This window comes from Trachemys scripta, chromosome 1 (genome assembly GCF_013100865.1).
Source record: "Trachemys scripta elegans isolate TJP31775 chromosome 1, CAS_Tse_1.0, whole genome shotgun sequence".
NCBI classification, from domain to species: Eukaryota; Metazoa; Chordata; order Testudines; family Emydidae; genus Trachemys; species Trachemys scripta.
In genome coordinates this window covers 342,721,879-342,743,342 of record NC_048298.1, presented here as the reverse complement: position 1 = coordinate 342,743,342, position 21,464 = coordinate 342,721,879, and the positions used below count along the sequence as shown (strand labels likewise).

At 44.9% G+C, this 21,464-nt stretch overlaps 1 protein-coding gene across 1 annotated transcript; it reads right to left on the bottom strand.

Moving 5' to 3' along the window:
* Positions 1-298: 298 nt before the first annotated feature.
* LOC117872898 (olfactory receptor 52R1-like) lies at positions 299-1,246 on the bottom strand. The gene has a single exon (XM_034761748.1). The coding sequence runs from the start codon at positions 1,244-1,246 to the stop codon at positions 299-301; it is 948 nt and encodes a 315-aa protein (XP_034617639.1).
* Positions 1,247-21,464: the final 20,218 nt, after the last annotated feature.

The following is a 21,464-nucleotide window of genomic DNA, read 5'->3' as shown; positions in this document are numbered from 1 at the left end:
GGGGGGGGGCTTGTGGAAAGAGGTGGAGCAGGGGGCAGGACCTTGGGGAATAGGCGGGGCAGGGCAGGTGGCCTCAGGAGTCCAGTTACCAGAATTTACAAACATTGCAATCCTATAAGCTAGTGAGTTGTACACAGATATATACCTCAGTTTGTCACTCTGACACAGCACAGTAAGGCCAGGAAAGGATTTAATGTCACTTTGACTGTCCAGTCAGTGGTTCAGGAAAGAGGGACCAGCACCATGTCACCAGCCAGTTCTGCACGGAACTCAATCTCAGAGTAAACTTGAGAAAACTTTAGTCCCCATTATGAATAAAAAGCCGGAGCAGCTTGTCCTGGATCTGTTTGGTCCTAACTCCATAGATGATGGGGTTTAGCAAAGGGGGAATCAAGACATACACATTGGCAATGAGAACGTGAAAATGCCCAGGCACATTCTGGCCAAATCGGTACATGAGGGAGGAGAATAGACCAGGGATGTAAAAGGCTAAAATAACAAAGAGGTGGGAGACGCAGGTCCCAAAAGTCTTGACTTGGGCGTCCTTTGTGGGAAGGCTTAAGATGGCCCTGAGAATCTGGATATAGGACATGGCAATAAAAATCATATCCAGACCCTTCACACAGAATAGCACAAAGAGGCCATAGTAACTACTGACACGGGTGTCAGCGCAGGCCAGCTTCACCACAGCTATATGCACGCAGTATGGCTGAGGGATGATGTTGGTTGTGCAATATGGCCACTGGCTAGCCAGGAAGGGATATGGCAGTATGACCAGGCCACCGCGCAGCACCACAGCCAGGCCGATCTTGGCCACAACGGGGTTTGTCAGGATGGTGGAATGTCTCAGGGGGTGGCAGATGGCTACATAGCGATCCAAAGCCATGGCCACAAGGATCCCAGACTCCATCTCTAAGAAGCAGTGAATGAAGTACATCTGGGTGAGGCAGGCACTGAAATCAATCTCCCTGGAATTGAACCAGAAGATGCTCAGCATTTTGGGCAGGATGGATGTGGACAGGACCAGGTCGGTGACGGCCAGCATGCAGAGGAAATAGTACATGGGCACATGGAGGCTCGGTTCCCTTTTCACAATTAAAAGGATAGTGAAGTTCCCCAAGACAGCTATGGTGTACATGGTGCAGAAGGGGATGGAGATCCAGATATGGGCCACCTCCAGGCCAGGAATGCCCAGCAGGATGAAGGTGGAGGGGTTGGTGAAGTCGGTTGTGTTGGAATCTGACATGGAGTAGGGGAGAAGGTGTCCAACTCTGAGACAGAACGGTGTCTCCTGCATGTACCGTACGTTCCCCTGACTTCCTGTATGTGCCCAGGGTCTAGGGTGATGGTTGTAGTACAAATGCCTGGATGGAGAGACAATGTTAAAATATGACACATTACATACACTACTGAAGGCTGTTCTCATGGGTGAAGCAGATTTGTCGCATTTCACACACTGAAAAATGACATTTTTTATTATTCAGATTAATGAATTATGAACACATGACCCTAGTAATACCAATTCCATATGTCATGGTTATCCCTGCCTCAATAGTTCCTACACATCATGGTTTGGGAAACTTTAATAGGCCCCAGCAGTAAACACGAGTGTGGATACTCATTATTCATCATTGTTCCTTAGGCCTTGTCTACACTGCCAAGGTTTTTGCCAAAAAGGAGCTTTTGGCAAAGAAACAGGGGAGGTGTACACACTACAGAGCTACTTTTGATGACGGAACTCCTCAGTTTCAGTGAAATAATAAAACCACCTTGACGAGAGTTGTTAGGCCTTTAACTCAAAAGTTTTGTCACTGAAGTACCAGTGTAGAAACTTGTGCTTGATTTTATCTCTGTAACTGGCCTCTGGAAGGTGTCCCACATTGCCTATCCTGACCGCTCTGGTCAACAATTTCAATTCCTCTGCCCTGCATCGAGGTAAACAACTTAGCCCCTCTCCCTTTAAAGGCCCGGGAATTTTGAAATTCCCATTCCTACTTGCTCGGCGCGGAGTGCTAACATCATATCTTCCCAGGTGGCCGTGGCAGCTCCACAGAGCAAATGCTCTCCCGCTTCAGCCACTGCGGAGCTGCTGCATCTGTTCAGTATTTGGGGAGAGGTGGTCGTGCAGTCTCAGCTTTCAATATGTCAATACCTACGGGCAGATTTTGTGCAGCTTGCGGGAAAAGGGCTGTGATCAGGACACTTTGCAGTGCACAGCAAAGGTGAAGGAGTTGAGGCATGCATACCACAAGGATCACAAAAGAGAGGTTGTTAAGTATATTAAGAAAATAGAAATCCTAGAAAAGGTATAGGCCTAGAAATAGAAAGAAATGCTAGAAAGGGTTTAGGCCAATTCCTAGAGGTAGAAAGGAAACTTTTTAATATTCATAAAAAGTAGATGTGTTCAAGAAATCTTTTTGTTCTGTATTTGGAAAGAATCATCACAAGAGATGATTAAATACTTTCCAGACCATTAGCTGTCAAGGAGGATATTAAACAGCATCTACAGTAGAACCTTAGAGTTACAAATACAAGATTTACCAACTGACCGATCAACCACAACCCTAAATCAGAAGCAGAAGTACACAATCAGGCAGCAGAAAGCCAAAGAGGAGAAGAAGAGGCCAATAGAGGACAGTTCTGTGTTAAATATAAACTATTTTAAAAAAGGAAAGTTAAAAAAAAAGATTTGACGAAGTTAGGAAACAATAGAAAAGCTGGTATGGGATTAGTTAAAAAAATGACAGGAATATAATTAATGCCATGCAACAAAAGGGTGTATGGAAAACATGTCTTGTCAAATAAACCCAATTTCATCATTTAATGAGAGTACATGTTTGGTTGATCAAGGAAACTGCGCAGATGAAATAGACTTTGATTTCTCTGAGGCATTTGCATCAGTAGGGGAAAAAATTCAGATAAAAATATGAAGACTCTACAATATCAGTAGAGCACATGTCAAATGCACAAAAATCTGGCTAACTGACAGATCTCAGAAAGCAGTTGTCAATGAGTCATTTCCAGTGAATGGGGCTGTTTCTAGTGAGGTTCTGCAGGGATCAGTTCTAGGTCTGATGCTATTCAATATTTTCATGAAGGATCTGGAAGCAAATAGAAAATCACTGCACATAAAATTTGCGGACAACACAAGATTGGCAGAGTGGTTACAATGAGGAGTCCAGAGCAGGCATACTGATAGATCTAAAGTGTTTGGTGATCTGGCCGTAACAAACAAACAAAATTTTAACACAGTCAAATGCAAAATTTTCCTCTCAGAATAGGGAATTCAGGCTGTACCCACAGACTAGGAGACTGTATTACGGAATGAAAGGACCCTGAAAAGTATTTAGGGGTCATTGTGGACAACCAACTCATCATCAGTTCCCAGTGCGTTACTGTGGCCAAAAGGACTGATGTGATCCTTGCATGCATAAACAGGGGAGTAGTGAGTTGGAGCAGGGGAAGGATTTTTACCTCTGCACATGGCATCCAGTTCTGGGGTCCACATTACAAAAAGAATGTTGAAAAATTGGAGAGGGTGCAAAAAAGTGCCACAAAAATTATTTGAGGCTGAAGAAAATGCCAGCTAGGGAGAGAGACATAAGGAGCTTCATCTATTTATCTTATGCAAAAGACAATCAAGTGGAGACTTACATGGGGAGAAAACCCTGGGCAGTAAAGGGCTCTGTAACCTAGTAGAGAAAGGCAGAGCAAGGCCCAATGGCTGGAGGCTGAAGCCAGAATATTCCAGTTGGACATAAGGGTCCAAAGTTTAGCACGAGGGTGATTAAATTTTGGAATAAACTGCGAAGGGAAGTGGTGGATTTTCCAACTCCCCATTACTGCAGATCCAGACTGGATGTGTTTCTAGAAGATGTGCTTGTGGGCTTGTCTACACTTAAAACACTACAGTGGCACTGCCATAGCACTTCAGTGTAGACACTACTTACACCCACGGCAGGGGTTCCCCTGTCAGTGTAGGTAATCCACCTCCCCCAGAGGTAGTAGCTAGGTTGATGAAGAATTATTCGGTAGACCTCATACTGTCGACACCCGTGTTAGGTTGATATAGCTACATCTCTCAGGGATGTCAATTTTTTGCTATTGCATAAAAAGCAAATGCAATTTTCCATTACATTACCAGATGCATAGCATGCAAGTCACAGGAGGTGATAGGACCGCTCGACTCAGTGCTGTTTAGGCCTCAGCTGGAGTACTGGGTCCAGTATGAGTCTCCAATGTACAAGAAGGATTTAGGGAAACTGGAAAGGATTCAGAGGTGAGAGACAAGGATGATTCAAGGGATGGAATACAAGCCATATGAGCAAAGGCTGAAGGAACTGGGTATGTTTAGTTTGGAAAAGAGGAGATTAAGGGGTGACATGACAGTGGTCTTCAGATATTGAAAGGCTGCCATAAAAAAGATGGAGAAAAGTTGTTCTCTCTTGCCACTGAGGGCAGGACAAGAGGCAATAGGTTGAAATGGCAGCATAGCAGATTTAGATGCAATCTCAGGAAAAACTTCCTAACTGTAATAACAGGGGGACAATGGAACAGACGCATCGGGATCTTGTGGAAACTGCTTCACTGGACGTTTTCCAAAGGAGGCTGGATAGCCATGTGTCTGGGATAGTTTAGACAGAACAATCCCAGCATCTTGGCAGCGGGTTAGAGTAGATGACCCTTGGAGTCCCTTCTCACCCTGTGGCTCTCTGATTTCATTATGTAAAATCCTAGTGTAGACCAGGCCTTAGTCAAACACAAGTTATGGAGCTCAATACAGGGGCAAACAGTGAAATTTAATGGCCTGTGTTATACAGGAATTCAGACTGGATGATCAGATGGTCCCTTCTGGCCTTAAACCCTATGAATCTATAGATAAAGAAAGTAGATCAGGCATTTATATTTACTGTCTCTCACAACACTTGAACAAGGGAACATTCAATTCCATTGATACATAATACACGTTTGGCCTGTGGAACTCCTTGCCACAGACATTGTTGAAGCAAAGAGCTTAGCTGAATGGGATGCAGAAATGGATTGACCATTTTAGGTGTTGCTGGCACCACCGTTAGTTAAGACTATCTGACACCTTCAATTTGGAGAGCACATTTTCAGTTGCTTATAGGTTTGCCAAACATTTACCGTTTGGACTGAAATTTCTCACACTGGGTGTCTACATCCAGATTAATTGCATATTGAAAGTTTCAGGCATAATGGTTGAGCTGATTTATCAAATGAAGCTAGGAGAAAATATGTCTTGCCCAGGTTGAAAATTTCATATAACTGTTCCAGTGAGGAAACCCGTGCATTACAGTAGATAAACATCAGATAACAGCTCCTCCTCCCCCCCATCCCACCCCCCATTAACAGCCAGAAACCTATATTGCAAGAGGAGGAGGTGACAGTGTCTGTGCATTAATTTTTACTCATTTCTCACTCCAAGGGGAGTTTTGCCTCAGTGGGGCCTAGGTAAACTATGAATTTGGTCTTCAATTGGACATCTACTAACACCTTTCATCATGAAGTATGCACGGTGCGAATGAAATGAAATCACTTTGGAGGTAGAGGCCATCAGCCAGTGAGGGGAGGCATAGCAAAGAAGGACATTTTGGCCCATGATACTGGAGCAAACTCATCCCCTGTGGCAAGGGCCCTGGGATGTTTAATGGCTTAGCAGAGTGGAAAGGACCACAGACCTATTCTCTGTCCCATCAAGCCCACTCTCCACTGGTTTTGTTGAACAGCAAGACATGGGTACCTGTGGATTCTGTGACGGAAGTGTCTTCCCTGGGAATCCTTCTCATGTAGCTGTGTCCCACTCCGTTCTCACACCAGCATCTGCAGCAACATCCCATACCGAGAGCTGACGAGGGTGTGCATTCTTTATAATATAGCTCTGTGCAATCCCACTGGGGTTCACTCAGCCTCTAGGGGAGAAGTGGAATCTGGATGTAAACAGGCTGGAGAACAGAGACACTCTAGCCAGTGTCTCTCTTTCCATGTCTGCACTTCTGTGCTATTCGTCCAGCTTTAGGAGTAAAAAGTAATTAAGAGACCTTCCCAAAGGGAGATGAGAGCTCTTGGGCTCTCCGCTGAGTCAAAGAGACATTAATTGCTCTGTGTATTTGTGTATTTGACAATTATAGTTGATTAGTAAGACAACTAGGGATAATGCCTAGATCTGCATAGGGTGTGATACCCTGTAAATGCCCAGGATGGCAGGGCAGATAGTAGACGGACAGATCTGGAGACAGATGACTGAGGGGAGGCAGGAATACGTTCTACAGGCACATGTGGCTGTTGCTAAGCATCAGAGATCAGTAATTCTTATCAGTAACTATGATCATACAGTGTAGCAATTTTCATTGAAGTATCTTCAACACACCTAGCAAAGGAAAGTCAAGATGAACATATCCCCATTATACAGATAGGTAAACTGAGGCATAGGGAGAGGATAACTTGGGCAAAGTCACACAGAGAATGATAGACAGGAGTTCGAACTTTCTTGGCATAACCACCATAAGCACAATCTCTCCGTCAGTAACTGAGTGTGACATTCTATACCTTGAGGGATCGTACTGTAACCCCCATAGTCCTCATTTTCATATAATAGTGATCTTACCTATAAAGCATGCCTTGTAATGTATCAGAGGAAAGGTTATGATCTGATGAAACTCATTCCTCTATCCATATATGTGTATCATTAATGCATATGAAGTTATGAGAATTGTGTTGTGTGGTGGTCACTAAAGCATGCTGTAAGTTGCCAGATATTAGCTCCCCAGAGGCAACAGCAAAAAAATTAATCAACACCCAGGCAGGGTGTCAAACAACCCATCAACAGCCATTGGCCAGCAAGGGAGCTACAATGTAATGACTCACCTGCATGAGGCCAGACAAGGGGAATTGCCCAACCTTGGTTGGAGAGTCTCAGCAATGCCCCCCAGACATGCCTGGACTTGTGCTGCCCAAGCACATGGACTAAGGGTATAAAACAGGCAGTGTGGACACATATAGGGCCCTTCTCCTGCCTCCTCCTGTGCTGCAAGCAACCAAGACACTGAGAATAAGACAAGACTCCAACACAGGAGATTGGCCCAGGTTTAAGGAACAAACCTGTATATTAAGGACTGCAATATCCAGTGGGGTGAGAAAAATTGCTTCATCTAGTTGCTGTCCAGTCTAATAGGGTAGAGAGTTTCAACTGCGTGCTTATATTTTATTTTCATTTGACCAAATCCGACTTGTTGTGCTTTGACATATAATCACTTAAAATCTAACTTTCATAGTTAAAACATTTGTTTGTTTATTCTACCTGAAGCAGTGTGTTTGGTTTGAAGTGTGTGAGAAACTCCCCTTGGGATAACAAGGCTGGTACATATCAATTTCATTGTTAAATTGACGAACTCACAGAAGCTTGCAGTGTCCAGCGGGCATAACTGGACACTGCAAGATGGAGTTTCCTAGGGCTATGTTTGGGACCAGAGATATTGACTAGTGTCATTCAGTTGCACAATCCAGAAGCTGTGCAGGACCAGCCCGGGAGTGGGGGTTCTCACAGCAGAGCAGGGTAAGGCTGGCTCCCAAAGTCAAGGATTGGAGTGACCTAGCAGATCACCGGGCCTGATAACACCGGAGGGGAATGTCACACTGAGCACATGACAGGGATGCAAACTGGAACTGAAGTACTGCCAAGCCTTTTAGCATACCAATCTGGGCCCCTCTCAAACTGTGAGGCTGTGCCAAGATGCAAACCTCTCCAGGGCTTGCACTTACACAGCTACACAAAGACAGGGACACACGCAGCTGCAGTTATGTGAATGTTCTCACTACCCAGTGATGAACCAACAATAGAGAGGCTCCAGCCAGTTCCCACCAGCTCCCAAGCCTAGAACCCCAGAGCTGTACTGTTTTGCCCTTGTCAGAAGCCTGACCAGTGTAAGTTTATTACTCAGTCCATCCCTCCGTCAAAGTGGAGAGGACAATGTACCAGCCACTGCTCCTAAGCAGATTTCACTTTAGCATTTCAAACAAAACACTCTTTTAGGTAAAGAAATATAAAACAGATTTACTAAGTACAGAAAGATAGATTTTAAGTCATTATAAGTTATAGCGAACAGATTAAAATTGGTTACTAATGTCGGAGAAAAACACAGTTCTCCCTGTCTGGTTGGATGCAGCAAAGTCAGATACTTTATTCTCAAGCAATTGCATAGAGGGAGAGAGTGCACTAGAACACAGGGGTTTCCCCTCCTAGGCAGGTCTCTCAATTACAGCAAGCATTTATACCTTTTGTTACAGACAATGATGAGCAACAGCTGCATTTTGTTTATACATAGGTCATCCTGACATCTTATTTTTCATATCTATTTAGAAGCTAGTCTACATTCCATATTTATCTACACAAGGTCGCAACAACTTCTCACACAGTTCTTTCCCACTTGCCTCACACAATCCTCGCTTCTACAAATCTCGCATTATTAGGGTTACAGCTAGCTTGACTCTTGCTCCCAGAAGAGACTGTATGCATTGAAATCCCCTTCAAATCCCTATCAGTTCTTGCTTTACTCCCACACTAAGAAAAAAATCACAATCTAAGTTCTGTACACTAGACAGGCTTTGAGTCAAGGAGTGTCTCACCCAGATGATACAAACAGTCCAGCAATCGTCCATAAACAGGCTAGAAACCCCTTCAGCCTGGACCACATCCCCAGTTCAGTGCTTGTTCCTAAGATGTTTCCAGGTGTTGAGTTGTGGGGGGAGTGAGGCCAAATGATGATGATGCTTCCCTCTGTTACAGCTTCTGCCATGTGACGGGAACATCATTTTTCAAAACAAAAGCCCCAAGCGCAGTTAGTGGAAAAGTTCAGGCACAAGATGGAGTCCAGTGTCACATGAGCTGGTTACATGTCCTTGAATGCTTTGATGAGTCATAGCAGGAGCCATTACCCATATCCTGGCTACAACATTCAGAGAAATGTCCATCAGGTGGTGTTAAACTTCTTCTAAAGTGTTGTGTTTCTATTGTGTTTCTTAATGGGCCATTAACTTGAATGGTTCATCCATAATATGCTGTCAAGACTGGAGGTAAACTACATTGTGGGTGTTACCCAGGAGCAAAGACATTTGAAATAATGCTACATGGGCAATATTCATAACTTTAGGTAAAAAAAAATGATACATACATACAACTAGGGTAATCACATTCAGCAAATAATAACTTTTCCATTGATACCTTACATGACATACATTATATAAAACACCTCATAATCATATCACTCTGGCAAGTATGGGGGTTCCAGGGTGTTGCTTTGGGGCACAGAGAGTCACACCTCACCTGTTGGTTTACTGCAGGAGTGTTAGTCACTGACTAGTGAGGAGGCAGAGTGCCCAAAGCCCTCTTTAGGTTTTGAACATATAATTCCCAAGTATGGCAAACATTGTAGTGTTATCCACAGGTGTACTTCCAAAGTTCTGGGTACCTTTTAATGCTTTGTAGATCAGCCTAGTGATCTCAAAAGTCAGCAAGTGTGCCTTCCTGGCTCACCAGAAAACATCTCTTTGTATCTGTGCAGTATTGTTAACCATTATGATTTTCAAACTGGTGATAACTCAGTACAGATATTCATCACTGCCATGAGATGGTGTGCCTCCTCACATTGGGCTTTCCCTGCAATCTCCACCGCAAGCATTGGGACCTTCTCCCCCAGATTTTCTAGAGGGTTGTGATATGTGCACTCTGGGCTCAGGGGTGTGTCTTGTCTCAGCATCCCTTTCATATCTGCTTTCTGTGTCTTACCAGTGCAGGGAAATTCCTCCTCCCTTCTGTCTGATGTACCATTAGCATTTTCACAAACAACTAACTCTTCAGTAGGATCTACATGGTGGCTTTGAGAGAGAGAGAGAGAGAGAGAGAGAGTTAGTTTTCACAAGTATGTCAGGAACAAAGTCCTGCAAAATTGGGACCTGCATTGGGGTACCCTCCGTCATCTCTCTCTCTATCCCCAAGAGGTCAGTTGTGTGAGAGTTCCCCTCCACACAGTTACACAGTTAGAGTTACACAGTTCCCTCTCACAGCCTGAGCCAGAATCATAGAATCATAGAATATCAGAGTTGGAAGGGACCTCAAGAGGTCATCTAGTCCAACCCCCTGCTCAAAGCAGGACCAATTCCCAGCTAAATCATCCCAGCCAGGGCTTTGTCAAGCCGGGCCTTAAAAACCTCCAAGGAAGGAGACTCCACCACCTCCCTAGGTAACGCATTCCAGTGCTTCACCACCCTCCTAGTGAAATAGTTTTTCCTGATATCCAACCTGGACCTCCCCCACTGCAACTTGAGACCATTGCTCCTTGTTCTGTCATCTGCTACCACTGGGAACAGCCGAGCTCCATCCTCTTTGGAACCCCCCTTCAGGTAGTTGAAGGCTGCTATCAAATCCCCCCTCATTCTTCTCTTCTGGAGAATAAACAATCCCAGTTCCCTCAGCCTCTCCTCATAAGTCATGTGCTCCAGACCTCTAATCATTTTTGTTGCCCTCCGATGGACTCTTTCCAATTTTTCCACATCCTTCTTGTAGTGTGGGGCCCAAAACTGGACACAGTATTCCAGATGAGGCCTCACCAATGTCGAATAAAGGGGAACGATCACGTTCCTCGATCTGCTGGCAATGCCCCTACTTATACAGCCCAAAATGTCATTAGCCCTCTTGGCAACAAAAGCACAGTGTTGACTAATGTCCAGCTTCTCGTCCACTGTGACCCTTAGGTCCTTTTCTGCAGAACTGCTACCTAGCCATTCGGTCCCTGGTCTGTAGCAGTGCATGGGATTCTTCCATCCTAAGTGCAGGACTCTGCACTTGTCCTTGTTGAACCTCATCAGGTTTTTTTATGGCCCAATCCTCTAATTTGTCTAAGTCTCTCTGTATCCGATTCCTACCCTCTAGTGTATCTACCACGCCTCCTAGTTTAGTGTCATCTGCAAACTTGCTGAGAGTGCCGTCCACACCATCCTCCAGATCATTAATAAAGATATTAAACAAAACCGGCCCCAGGACCGACCCCTGGGGCACTCCACTTGAAACCAGCTGCCAACTAGACATGGAGCCATTGATCACTACCCATTGAGCCCAACGATCTAGCCAGCTTTCTATCCACCTTACAGTCCATTCATCCAGCCCATACTTCTTTAACTTGGCGGCAAGAATACAGTGTGAGACCGTATCAAATACTATGACTCATTGAAGCATGCAAGGGTATGTGACTAGCTCATGTGACCCTGGACTCTATCTCATGCCTGTACTTTTCCACTAACTGTGCTAGGGTCTTTGTTTGGGACAATCAAGTTCCCTCCACATAGAAGAAGCTATAACAGGGGAAGTGAAACTAACACTTGGCCCAACTCCCCCGACAACTCAACACCTAAAAACACAGCTAGAAGAAAAATACTTTTACTTGGGAGGGTGTTCCAGGCTACAATGAGACATCCTGGCCTGTGTATGAAAGATGGGTGGAATCTTTGTACCATCAGGGTGAGACACTGCTTGATTGAAATCCTTGCTAGTTTACAGAACCCAGATTGTGATTTTGCTTTATTTCTTAAGCAATCTACTTTGATCTATACACTTATTATGTATAATCACTTAAAATTTATCTTTCTAAAGTTAATAAATCTGATTTAATTTTTTTAAAAATTAAAAAAGTGCATTGTTTAAAATGTAAAGGGAAATTTATTCTGGAACAGGGACTGGTGCATTTTCCTCTCCACCTTGAGGGAGGGGTGGACTGGATAATAAACTTACACTGGTCAGGCTTCTGACCAGGGCAACACAATACAGCTGTAGAGTCCTAGGCTGTGGAGATGGGGGGAATTGACTGGAACCTCTCTATAGTTGGTTCATGATTGGCTGTAGAAAGCATTCATGTAACTCAACTGGGTGTGTCCCTGCCTGTGAATGTTTGTGTAAGTGAAGGACCTGGAGGGGTTTGCAGTTTTTCACAATATCATAGTGTGAGAGGGGCCCCAGAATGGTATGCCAGAGGGCTCAGCAGTACCCCAGTTCCAGGTTGCACCCCGGGGAAGTCGGTCATAGTGGCGCAGTGATCAGGGTGAAGTGCACAGCTTGTTGTTCTGAGTGAGATTTACACTTCATACACTGGTGCAGAGATATTTTCTGTGAGACTTTAAGTGTAGTAACTGGAGAAGAGTCAAAGTGTTACCCATTTATTTGCTTATTTCGGGAAAGGGATGTAGGGAGTGAAAAGGAGCAAGATGAATGAAAACAGTGAAACAATTGTGAAATTGGAACTATTCAGATTGCAAGCAGCAGATAAAGAAAAAGAATGTGGCAGAACTGTGGAGCTAAAGCAGGCAAAGTCTGCCAGCGAATTGGTTGAACACAGAAAGGCTATGGAACTACAACAAAAAGAAAGTGAGGAGAAAGAGGGATAGCGGAAACAGCAATTGGACATGCTGGAAAAGCAGAACAAATACCTTCCCACTCTAGGGATTCCCACCTCTTCAAAAATCCAAAACTGGCAACAGTTGTATCATGCATACAATGATATTGCTGAATACTTACTTACCCATGAGAGACTGTGTGTGATTCATAAGATTCCTGATAACCAGAAAATGCCCACTTTAGTTGCAAAATTAACTGGTAAAGCTCTGGATATATTTAATAAATTGCCAGTTAAGGATGCTTTAGATTATTATAAATTCAAATATATCATTTTTAAACAATTGTAGATTACCCCTAAAACGTATAGACTGAAATTTGGGAATCCTAAGAGGGGTGCTGGTATGAGTAATGTGGAATATGTAAATAAAATGAAAGATTTGATGGGAACGTGGGAAAGAGGCAAAAGTGTTACAAGCTTTCAAGGTTGATTCCCCACTCTGGCACTTTGAGTGCAGAAGGTGGGGGCCCGCAAGGATTCTAAAAAATTAATACTGGCCATTCCAGGCTGGTATTAAACTCCCAAGGTTACATCTTCCCTCTAACCTGGGATGGGTATATGCTGCCACCACTCAAATGCAAACCCACCTTGGAACCCAGGAAGCAGCATATGGGAATTCCTACCTGTGGGGTACCCTCAAGCCCTTTAATCCCCCTCCAGGGAATAGCTGAGAAAGGAAACAAATAAATCAGCAGTTGCCACCAGCTAATTAAAAACATATGCACAAACCTGTTAAGAAACAAAAAATCCTAACCTGTTCTTTAAAAAGGTAAAATTTATTTTAAAAAAAGAAAGAAAGAAAGTACATCTGGAACTTAGGCATTTGCTAGATTTGAAAAAAAATCACTTACAAAAATTAAACATTAGCAATAACCTTCTTGACGTCCAGCTTAAAGGTTACAAGCAAAACAAAAGCATTTGGGGTTAGCACAGAGGAGTCCACTAGCCAGAAGATATAAACAAAAATAAACCTAACCGTGTCTTTCTGAACATTCCTGATCTACTTACACATCTGGGAGTTTCAAATAAGTAGTTCTAGGTATGATGTGATCATCTATGATCATGCCTGACTTAAAGCTTCTCATAGCATAACTGCCCCCTGTTCCCCTCTTTCACGGAGAACAACAACAGAGACAAAGGGGAAGTTTTTCCCCATTTTAAAAAGTTCTAGCCTTCCCATTGGCTCTTTTGGTCAGAAGGTGTCATAAATATAAAGGGAAGGATAACAACCTTTATGTATGAAGTATTATAAAGTTCCTCCTGGTCAGCTGTACTGAACCACTTTACCTGTAAAGCGTTAAGACGCTCAAATAATCTGGTTGGCACCTGACCAAAAAGACCAATAAAGAAAGAAGATACTTTCAAATCTGGGGGATAGGTTTTGTTTGTGCTTTCTTTGTTTGTTCCCACTCTGGATGGAGAGAGAGACCAGGCAGGTAAAACATCTCCTGAAAACATATCTGAAATGATTGATCTAAGATTACAAAAATTGTAAGTAGGGCAAGGAAATGCATTAGATTATGTTTTGTTTTAGCTTGTGAATTTTCCCTATGCTAAGAGGTAGTTTCATTCCTGTTTTGTAACTGGGAAGCAGACTCATAGGGGAATCCTCTGTTTACATGTTTTTTATTTACCCTGTAAAGTTACCTTCCATCCTGATTTTGCAGGTGTGATTCTTTTACTTATTTATAAATAAAATTCTTCTTTTAAGAACCTAATTGATTTTTAGTGTCCTAAAAACAAATGGGTTTGGTCTGTGTTCACATTGTAACCAATTGGTTAGTATATTATTCCCAAGCCTCCCCAGGAAAGGGGGTGAAGAGGCTTGGGGGGATATTTTGGGGAATAGGGACTCCAAGTGACCCTTTCCTGAATTTTTGTGTGAATCACTTGGTGGTGGCAGCAATACCGTCCAAGGACAAGTAAAGGAATTTGTGCCTTGGGGAAGTTTTTAACCTAAGCTGGTAAAATATAAGCTTAGGGGGTGTGTCATGCGGGTCCCCATATCTGTACCCCAGAGTTCAGAGTGGGGAGAGAACCCTGACAGGAGCCCACTCCCTTTCATTTATCTGGGGGACTTTTTAACCCTTTACAGGTAAAGCAAGCAGTGAACAGTCACCAAGAGGGAATTTATACCTAACTGGCTGGTTGCGTGTCCATAAAAGGGAGCTACTCCCCGCCACACACACATACACACTTCATTTATCACACAAGTTTTGAAGGAATGTTTGACCTTGTGTGGTGGGGCGACTACCCCACACCCAGAGAGACTGGACTGCGGCAGGCCTAGGCCCCTGCGTAGCCGCGCGGCCAATCAGGGAAGGGCTTACAGAGAGCCAATCAGAAGGCAGATTGGAGCCAGCCAATCAGGGCCTGGCTCAGCCATATAAAAGACTGCCCAGAGCAGGAGCAGTCAGTCTGTCCCAGGCCTTCAGAGGGGAAGGTCTGTCTCCAGAGCTGGGAGGCCAGCACCACGGACAGCACAGTGCAGGCCAGCCTGCGAGAGTGGGAGAAGGCCCTACTCCATAGCCTGCTAGGTGGCAGGCCTGGGAGGAGGAGGCCTAGTGTAGCGAAGGGCTGTTGGGGAAGTGGTCCAGAGGGATAGTCAGAGGAGGAAGGAGAAGGAAGACAGCGAGACTGTCACCCGAGGGCCTCTGGACCGGGACTCAGAGTAGTGGGCGGGCCTGAGTCCCCCCCCTTTTTCCCCCCTTTGTTTGCTGTGCTGCCCCACGCACAGCCACAGGCCGCAGGGAGCGGCCATTCAGAACCACACCAGGTCCTGGACTGTGAGGATCGGACTCGAGGGTGTGGGGCTGTTGTTTAACCCCCCCCCCCGAAGAGGGGGATGTGAATGGACAAAGGGACACTGTCGGAGGGCAGTGTTCTGGAAGAGGACGCCGACGTCGGGAGCAACGCAAGTCCGTGCACCCCACAAAGGCGAGATGACAGGCGGGATGCCACCCAAAGAGGGCGCTCTACTGGCATAAACTAATTCCCCGAGGCGACCAGGAGGAGGCGCCACAGTGGTGAGCTACCGACCCTGTCACACCTTGTTGTTCAGGAGCATTTCTTAAACATATGTAAAGATGATGTAAAATAGTGTCTATGGGACAAAAAGGTGAAACCTGTGGATGAAATGGCTTCTCTAGCTGACGATTTTGAGCAGATACAAGCGTCTAATGTGAATAAACCACAGACACAAGGGTTTAAACTTGGTGGGAAGCAAGGCTCCATTTTATCCCATTCCTCTAATCCCCGACCCAAATATCCTGTAAAAACAGAAGAGCCTGGAAGCTGCTGTCATTGTAATTCCACTGATCACATGAGGAATAAATGCCCTATGGTGGGGGGAAATAGGCAGCAGGTAGCACATGTGAATGCTGCAACGCTGAGCACAGAAGCCCCTCAGGCACCTGTCACGTATCATACTGTGTTAGTAAAATTAGACTCTGCACAACTAGGCATGAAGCACATCAAGGCTATCAGCATTAATGGCTGGGAGACATTGGATAAGAAGATACAGGGACAGAAATTTCTGTGGGTAGGAGGGATATAGTGTAAGAAGAATACACACTGCCAGGACACATGGCAGAGCTTTTATTAGTAGGAGCTTACAAAATCCTTCAGCCTTCCAAGTGTTTGGAAGCTGTATTATCAGTAGTGGTAGTAGGTGATAATCGTATTGATCTGCTAATTGGTAATGATTTCTTCCATGTAGTTGGGGCCGTTAAAGTGTCCACCTGCAGGAAGAAGGAGCGTTCTGCTGGGAGCCAGAGGGAAAGTCCCAGGAACTGTTGAGGGAATGGAAGTAAGTCTCCTTGATTGCTCTGCAGCAGGGGGAAGCTGCATGCTTCCAGGGGTGGGGGAAGTTGAGAGCATCTCCTGCCCTGCAGCTGAAGGCAGCTTGTCAGGGAGGGAGAGCTGTGTATTGCCTGTCAGGAAGAAACGTGTCCAGATTGCAGCTTAGCAAGGGAGTACCGCAGTGCTAGGGAGCACAGGAAGTTGTGTCCCGGAGGGGATCTCACAGAAGGGTGATGGAATTGTATTGTATAAACCACTAAGGAGGTGGGGAGAGTTCCTTTAACACTGAAGCAGGAGGCAACAGCACCTTAGGAAGGGGGTGGGGTTGAGCGTTTGTTAGTGAGACAACTGTCCAGACTGTTAGTTGTGAGCCCTTCATAGCTGAGCAGGGGACAGATCCACAATAGAGAGTATAGCGGTATTTATCTAGGAGGGCCCACAGAAGGAAACTGGGGAGGAAGAGTAGGAGTACGGGGATATCTCCTCACTGATCACATGGGGGAGGGTGCCCAGGGCAGAATGCCCAGTTCAACATCTGTGCACCCAAGCACTGAATCTGGAGGATGGTGTGGACTGCACTCTCAGCAAGTTTGCAGATGACACTAAACTAGGAGGCGTGATAGATACACTAGAGGGTAGGGATCGGATACAGAGGGACCTAGACAAATTAGAGGATTGGGCCGAAAAAAACCTGATGAGGTTCAACAAGGACAAGTGCAGAGTCCTGCACTTAGGACGGAAGAATCCCATGCACTGCTACAGACTAGGGACCGAATGGCTAGGTAGCAGTTCTGCAGAAAAGGACCTAGGGGTCACAGTGGACGAGAAGCTGGATATGAGTCAACAGTGTGCTCTTGTTGCCAAGAAGGCTAACGGCATTTTGGGCTGTATAAGTAGGGGCATTGCCAGCAGATCGAGGAACGTGATCGTTCCCCTTTATTCGACATTGGTGAGGCCTCATCTGGAATACTGTGTCCAGTTTTGGGCCCCACACTACAAGAAGGATGTGGAAAAATTGGAAAGAGTCCAGCGGAGGGCAACAAAAATGATTAGGGGTCTGGAGCACATGACTTATGAGGAGAGGCTGAGAGAACTGGGATTGTTTAGTCTCCAGAAGAGAAGAATGAGGGGGGATTTGATAGCAGCCTTCAACTACCTGAAGGGGGGTTCCAAAGAGGATGGAGCTCGGCTGTTCTCAGTGGTGGCAGATGACAGAACAAGGAGCAATGGTCTCAAGTTGCAGTGGGGGAGGTCCAGGTTGGATATCAGGAAAAACTATTTCACTAGGAGGGTGGTGAAACACTGGAATGCGTTACCTAGGGAGGTGGTGGAGTCTCCTTCCTTGGAGGTTTTTAAGGCCTGGCTTGACAAAGCCCTGGCTGGGATGATTTAGTTGGGGATTCGTCCTGCTTTGAGCAGGGAGTTGGAATAGATGACCTCTTGAGGTCCCTTCCAACCCTGATATTCTATGATTCTATGATCCAAGAGCACTCCTAAACTATTGACTGAATTGCCCAGGTGTGGGTGTGAACCTTCAGCCAAAGGAGGCTTCAGTGTGGCTGTTAACCCTTCAAAATGCTTTGCTCTGCCCACCAGCATCACCTCTGTCTTGCTTGGATTCAGCTTCAGCCAGTGGTTCTGTCCAAGTACTGGGCCACCTTGGTGATAGTGATGTGGTTGTACGGGAAGGATAGGAGGAGCTCAGTGTCACCTGCATATTACTGACATTTGACCTGTTCCCATAGAGGCTCCTTGGAGATGTTGAAAAGCCCCAGAGAAGGAATTGACCCTTGTGGGACTCTACCAGGGAGGGATCTAGTGCTGGAGGTGCAGTTTCCCATCGCTGCTACTTGTGTGCATCCCTCCAAGAAAGATTCAGCCCATTTTAGTGCATCCCTCTGGACTGCTGCTGCCTCTCAGGTAAGACAGCAATATAGCATTGTCCACAGTGTCAAATAATGCCAAGAGGTCCAGGAGGATGGGCATGGATGTCTCTCCCCCACCCCCATCCATTGATAGGAGAAGATCATCCATCAGTGCCTCTAAAGCAGGGGAAGTGGATAGCAATTAATAGAAATGAGAAGTTATACAGTATAGAACATGGATAAGGGGAGCAAAAGACACCAGAGATAAATCCATGGCTAGCATCACTGCAGTGGAAGCGTGAGCGCTTCTCACAGTTGGTGTCATAAAACCATAGCAACATTGAGGAAACAAGTGAAAATAAAGGAGCTCCCAATGGCGGCTCTGTATCCAAAAGAGAGTGGAGATTCACGTTTGTATTTTAATGGCGATATCTGGTATGGAGAGGATCTGCAGGGAAGGAGAGGTCAAGAGAAAAGGGAACTTGATTGGCTTGCCTTGAGAAGGTCTTTATATTAAGGGTAGAAATAAGAAACTGGCTGGGAAAGCTTAACTCAGAAAAGTCTGTAGCTGTGATAGAATGAAGATCAACCATTAGGGATGCAGCAAGGGAAATACAGTCAGAAGAGACACAAACAAATTCGTCAGACTTACAGTTGATGGTAAAGTCATTAGGCCCAGTGAATATGAAAAATCTAGCTACATGGCTAGTACAGTGGGCAGAGTTAGGAGGAACAGAGAATTTAAATATGAGTGAATCCTGTAGGTTGATCAGGGCAGCTACCACTGGAGAGATAAGACAGGCAATATATTGAGCAAAAAATGCTTTGGACAAGCAGTCAGAAGCACATCTGCTGATACCACGGTTTATTATGTTATTAGGGGAAGAGAGAGGTCAAAGACCCATGAAGTTTCTATCCAGTGCAGATTACATGGAATTACCTGTTAAGGAGAAGAATGTTGGGGTTATTGGCTGGAGAAATACAACTGGTGACTAACCCCAGGGCAGAGGTCTCCAGACATGTCACAGCTGAGATGGCAGTTGATTTGAATCAGAGGGAATTTTGAATGATGTTATGGAAGGATTGGACGGGAATTTATTAGTGATGTCAGCTAATTTGGTGAACCAAGAAGCCCAGGATGAGGGGTTAACTGTTATGGATGCTCTGGAGCACTGAATAGTATCCCACAAATGATGAAAGGGGGAAGCCAGATAGAAGGATTGAAACCTAGAGTACTTTTGGTGAAGCAATAACATATTCAAATGAGAGTGCTTATAGATAAGGATACTGTGAATGAGGAAAAGGCCATGGTAGAGGACAAAATACCCCACCCCAAGGAGGCAGAGGGTAGAATCATCAAAATGAGCCCCAGAACGGATTAGATGTGATTCAGAAAATTGCTTGGAGATATTTGAAACTGAGAGGAGTAAATATGGATACGTGAAACGGGAGACATCCTGATGAATTGATCAAAGAAATGCAAAGAATGGGAAAGAAAATGTCTAAGGAGCAATAAAGACTTGCCGCTGTGCACACTCAGGGTTCACAGAATCCTGCTCAGTAGGGAAGCCCCGATGACAAGTTGCTTCCATGGGAAATGGGTCCCCAGGAGTGGGAGATGGTAACTAGATTAAGATGGGACTTGAATGGAAGGCCTAGGACAACTGTCACTGTGGGAGATAATGGACCCAAAGATGCCCTATTGGCTAGTGGGGCTGGTGTAAATATTGTAAATAGAAGTTGTGATTTGACTCAGTGTGTGTCTCAGATCTGTACAGCAACATCCTTTATTGGGGAAGGAGTGACAGGAAAGATGTATCATTCAGTAGAGATAGCTATACCCCAAGAGAGAGTGGGGGATTTTTGTTGTAAAGAACAAATGCTTCAGATAAACCAGGCAGTAATATTAGGGACTCCTTTTCTGAAGAGAAATTGGTTGGTTTTGGATATAACTAATGGAGATCTGTGGCGTGTGCACGGCTGGATGGAAGGCACTCCCACAGCAGGTACATTCCAAGAACATGTGCTGCAGAAGCAGTGGAGGTTATTACACTGGATCAACAGGACGTGGGGGTAAAGGAGTTTCCTGATGGATGGACTAAGAATAAAGCAGAATGGGGTAAAATCAAAGCATGTGTTAAAATTGTGGGGGATGAACTGCCACCACAGAGACAGTATAAATACCCTGTGCGAGCTGAGGCAGGAATTAAAAAAATAGTTGAATCACTAGTTTAACAGGGAGTGATTGAAAAGGGGAATTCCGCATACAATAGCCCAACTTGGCTCATCCTAAAAGCTTCAAGAGATTGGAAATTAACAGTGGATTTTAGACAAATGAATAAAGCTACCCCGCCATGGTGCCACTGGTATCAGATCTACCTCAAGTAATGGCAAGAACACAGGAGGACCCTAAACGGTTCTCTGTCATAGATTTGGCAAATTGTTTTTTCACCCTCCCATTTCATCCCGACACTTGGGCCCGCTTTGCATTTACTTTTAAGGGGCAAGACTATTTATTCAAAAGAATCCCCCAGGGCCTGCATGGTGCCCTGGCTGTTGCACACCAACATGTGGTGTGAATGCTGGATCAATTATCCAAAGAGGATGGGGGGAATGTCACCCCCTATGTAGATGACATATTAGTTTGTGGGGACACTGAGGAGGAGGTGACTGAGTGGAGTAAAGAGGTGTTGAGACTCATACAGGAAACGGGTTTTAAGGCTAATAAAGAGAAAGCCCAATTAGTGGAAAGAAGGGTGAATTATTTGGGGGTGACGCTTGGGGAACAAGGAATTCAGGTAGATCAACAAAAAGTGAAATCACTGATTCATTTACCAAGGCCAGAGGATTCTCCTGCATTCAGGGTAACGTAAGAAGGGTTTAACTGGTTAAGAAAACACCTTTGGAATTTTGCCATTATAACTCGACTCTTGTGGCATTTATTAAAAAATAAAATAAAATGGGAGTGGGAGCCTGAACCAGAAATAGCTTTCTGTGATTTAAAACAGGCTTTGGTACAAGCCCCGGCATTGAAATTCCCTAAGATAAACAAGCTGTTTGTGATTAAGTAGGAAGTGACCCAACAGGGACTCACAAGAGTGGTGATCATAGAACCATAGAATATCAGGGTTGGAAGGGACCTCAGGAGGTATCTAGTCCAACCCCCTGCTCAAAGCAGGACCAACACCAACTAAATCATCCCAACTAGCTCTTTGTCAAGCTGGGCCTTAAAAACCTCTAAAGATGGAGATTCCACCACCTCCCTAGGTAACGTTCCAATGCTTCATCACCCTCCTAGTGAAACAGTGTTTCCTAATGTCCAACCTAGACTTCCTCAATA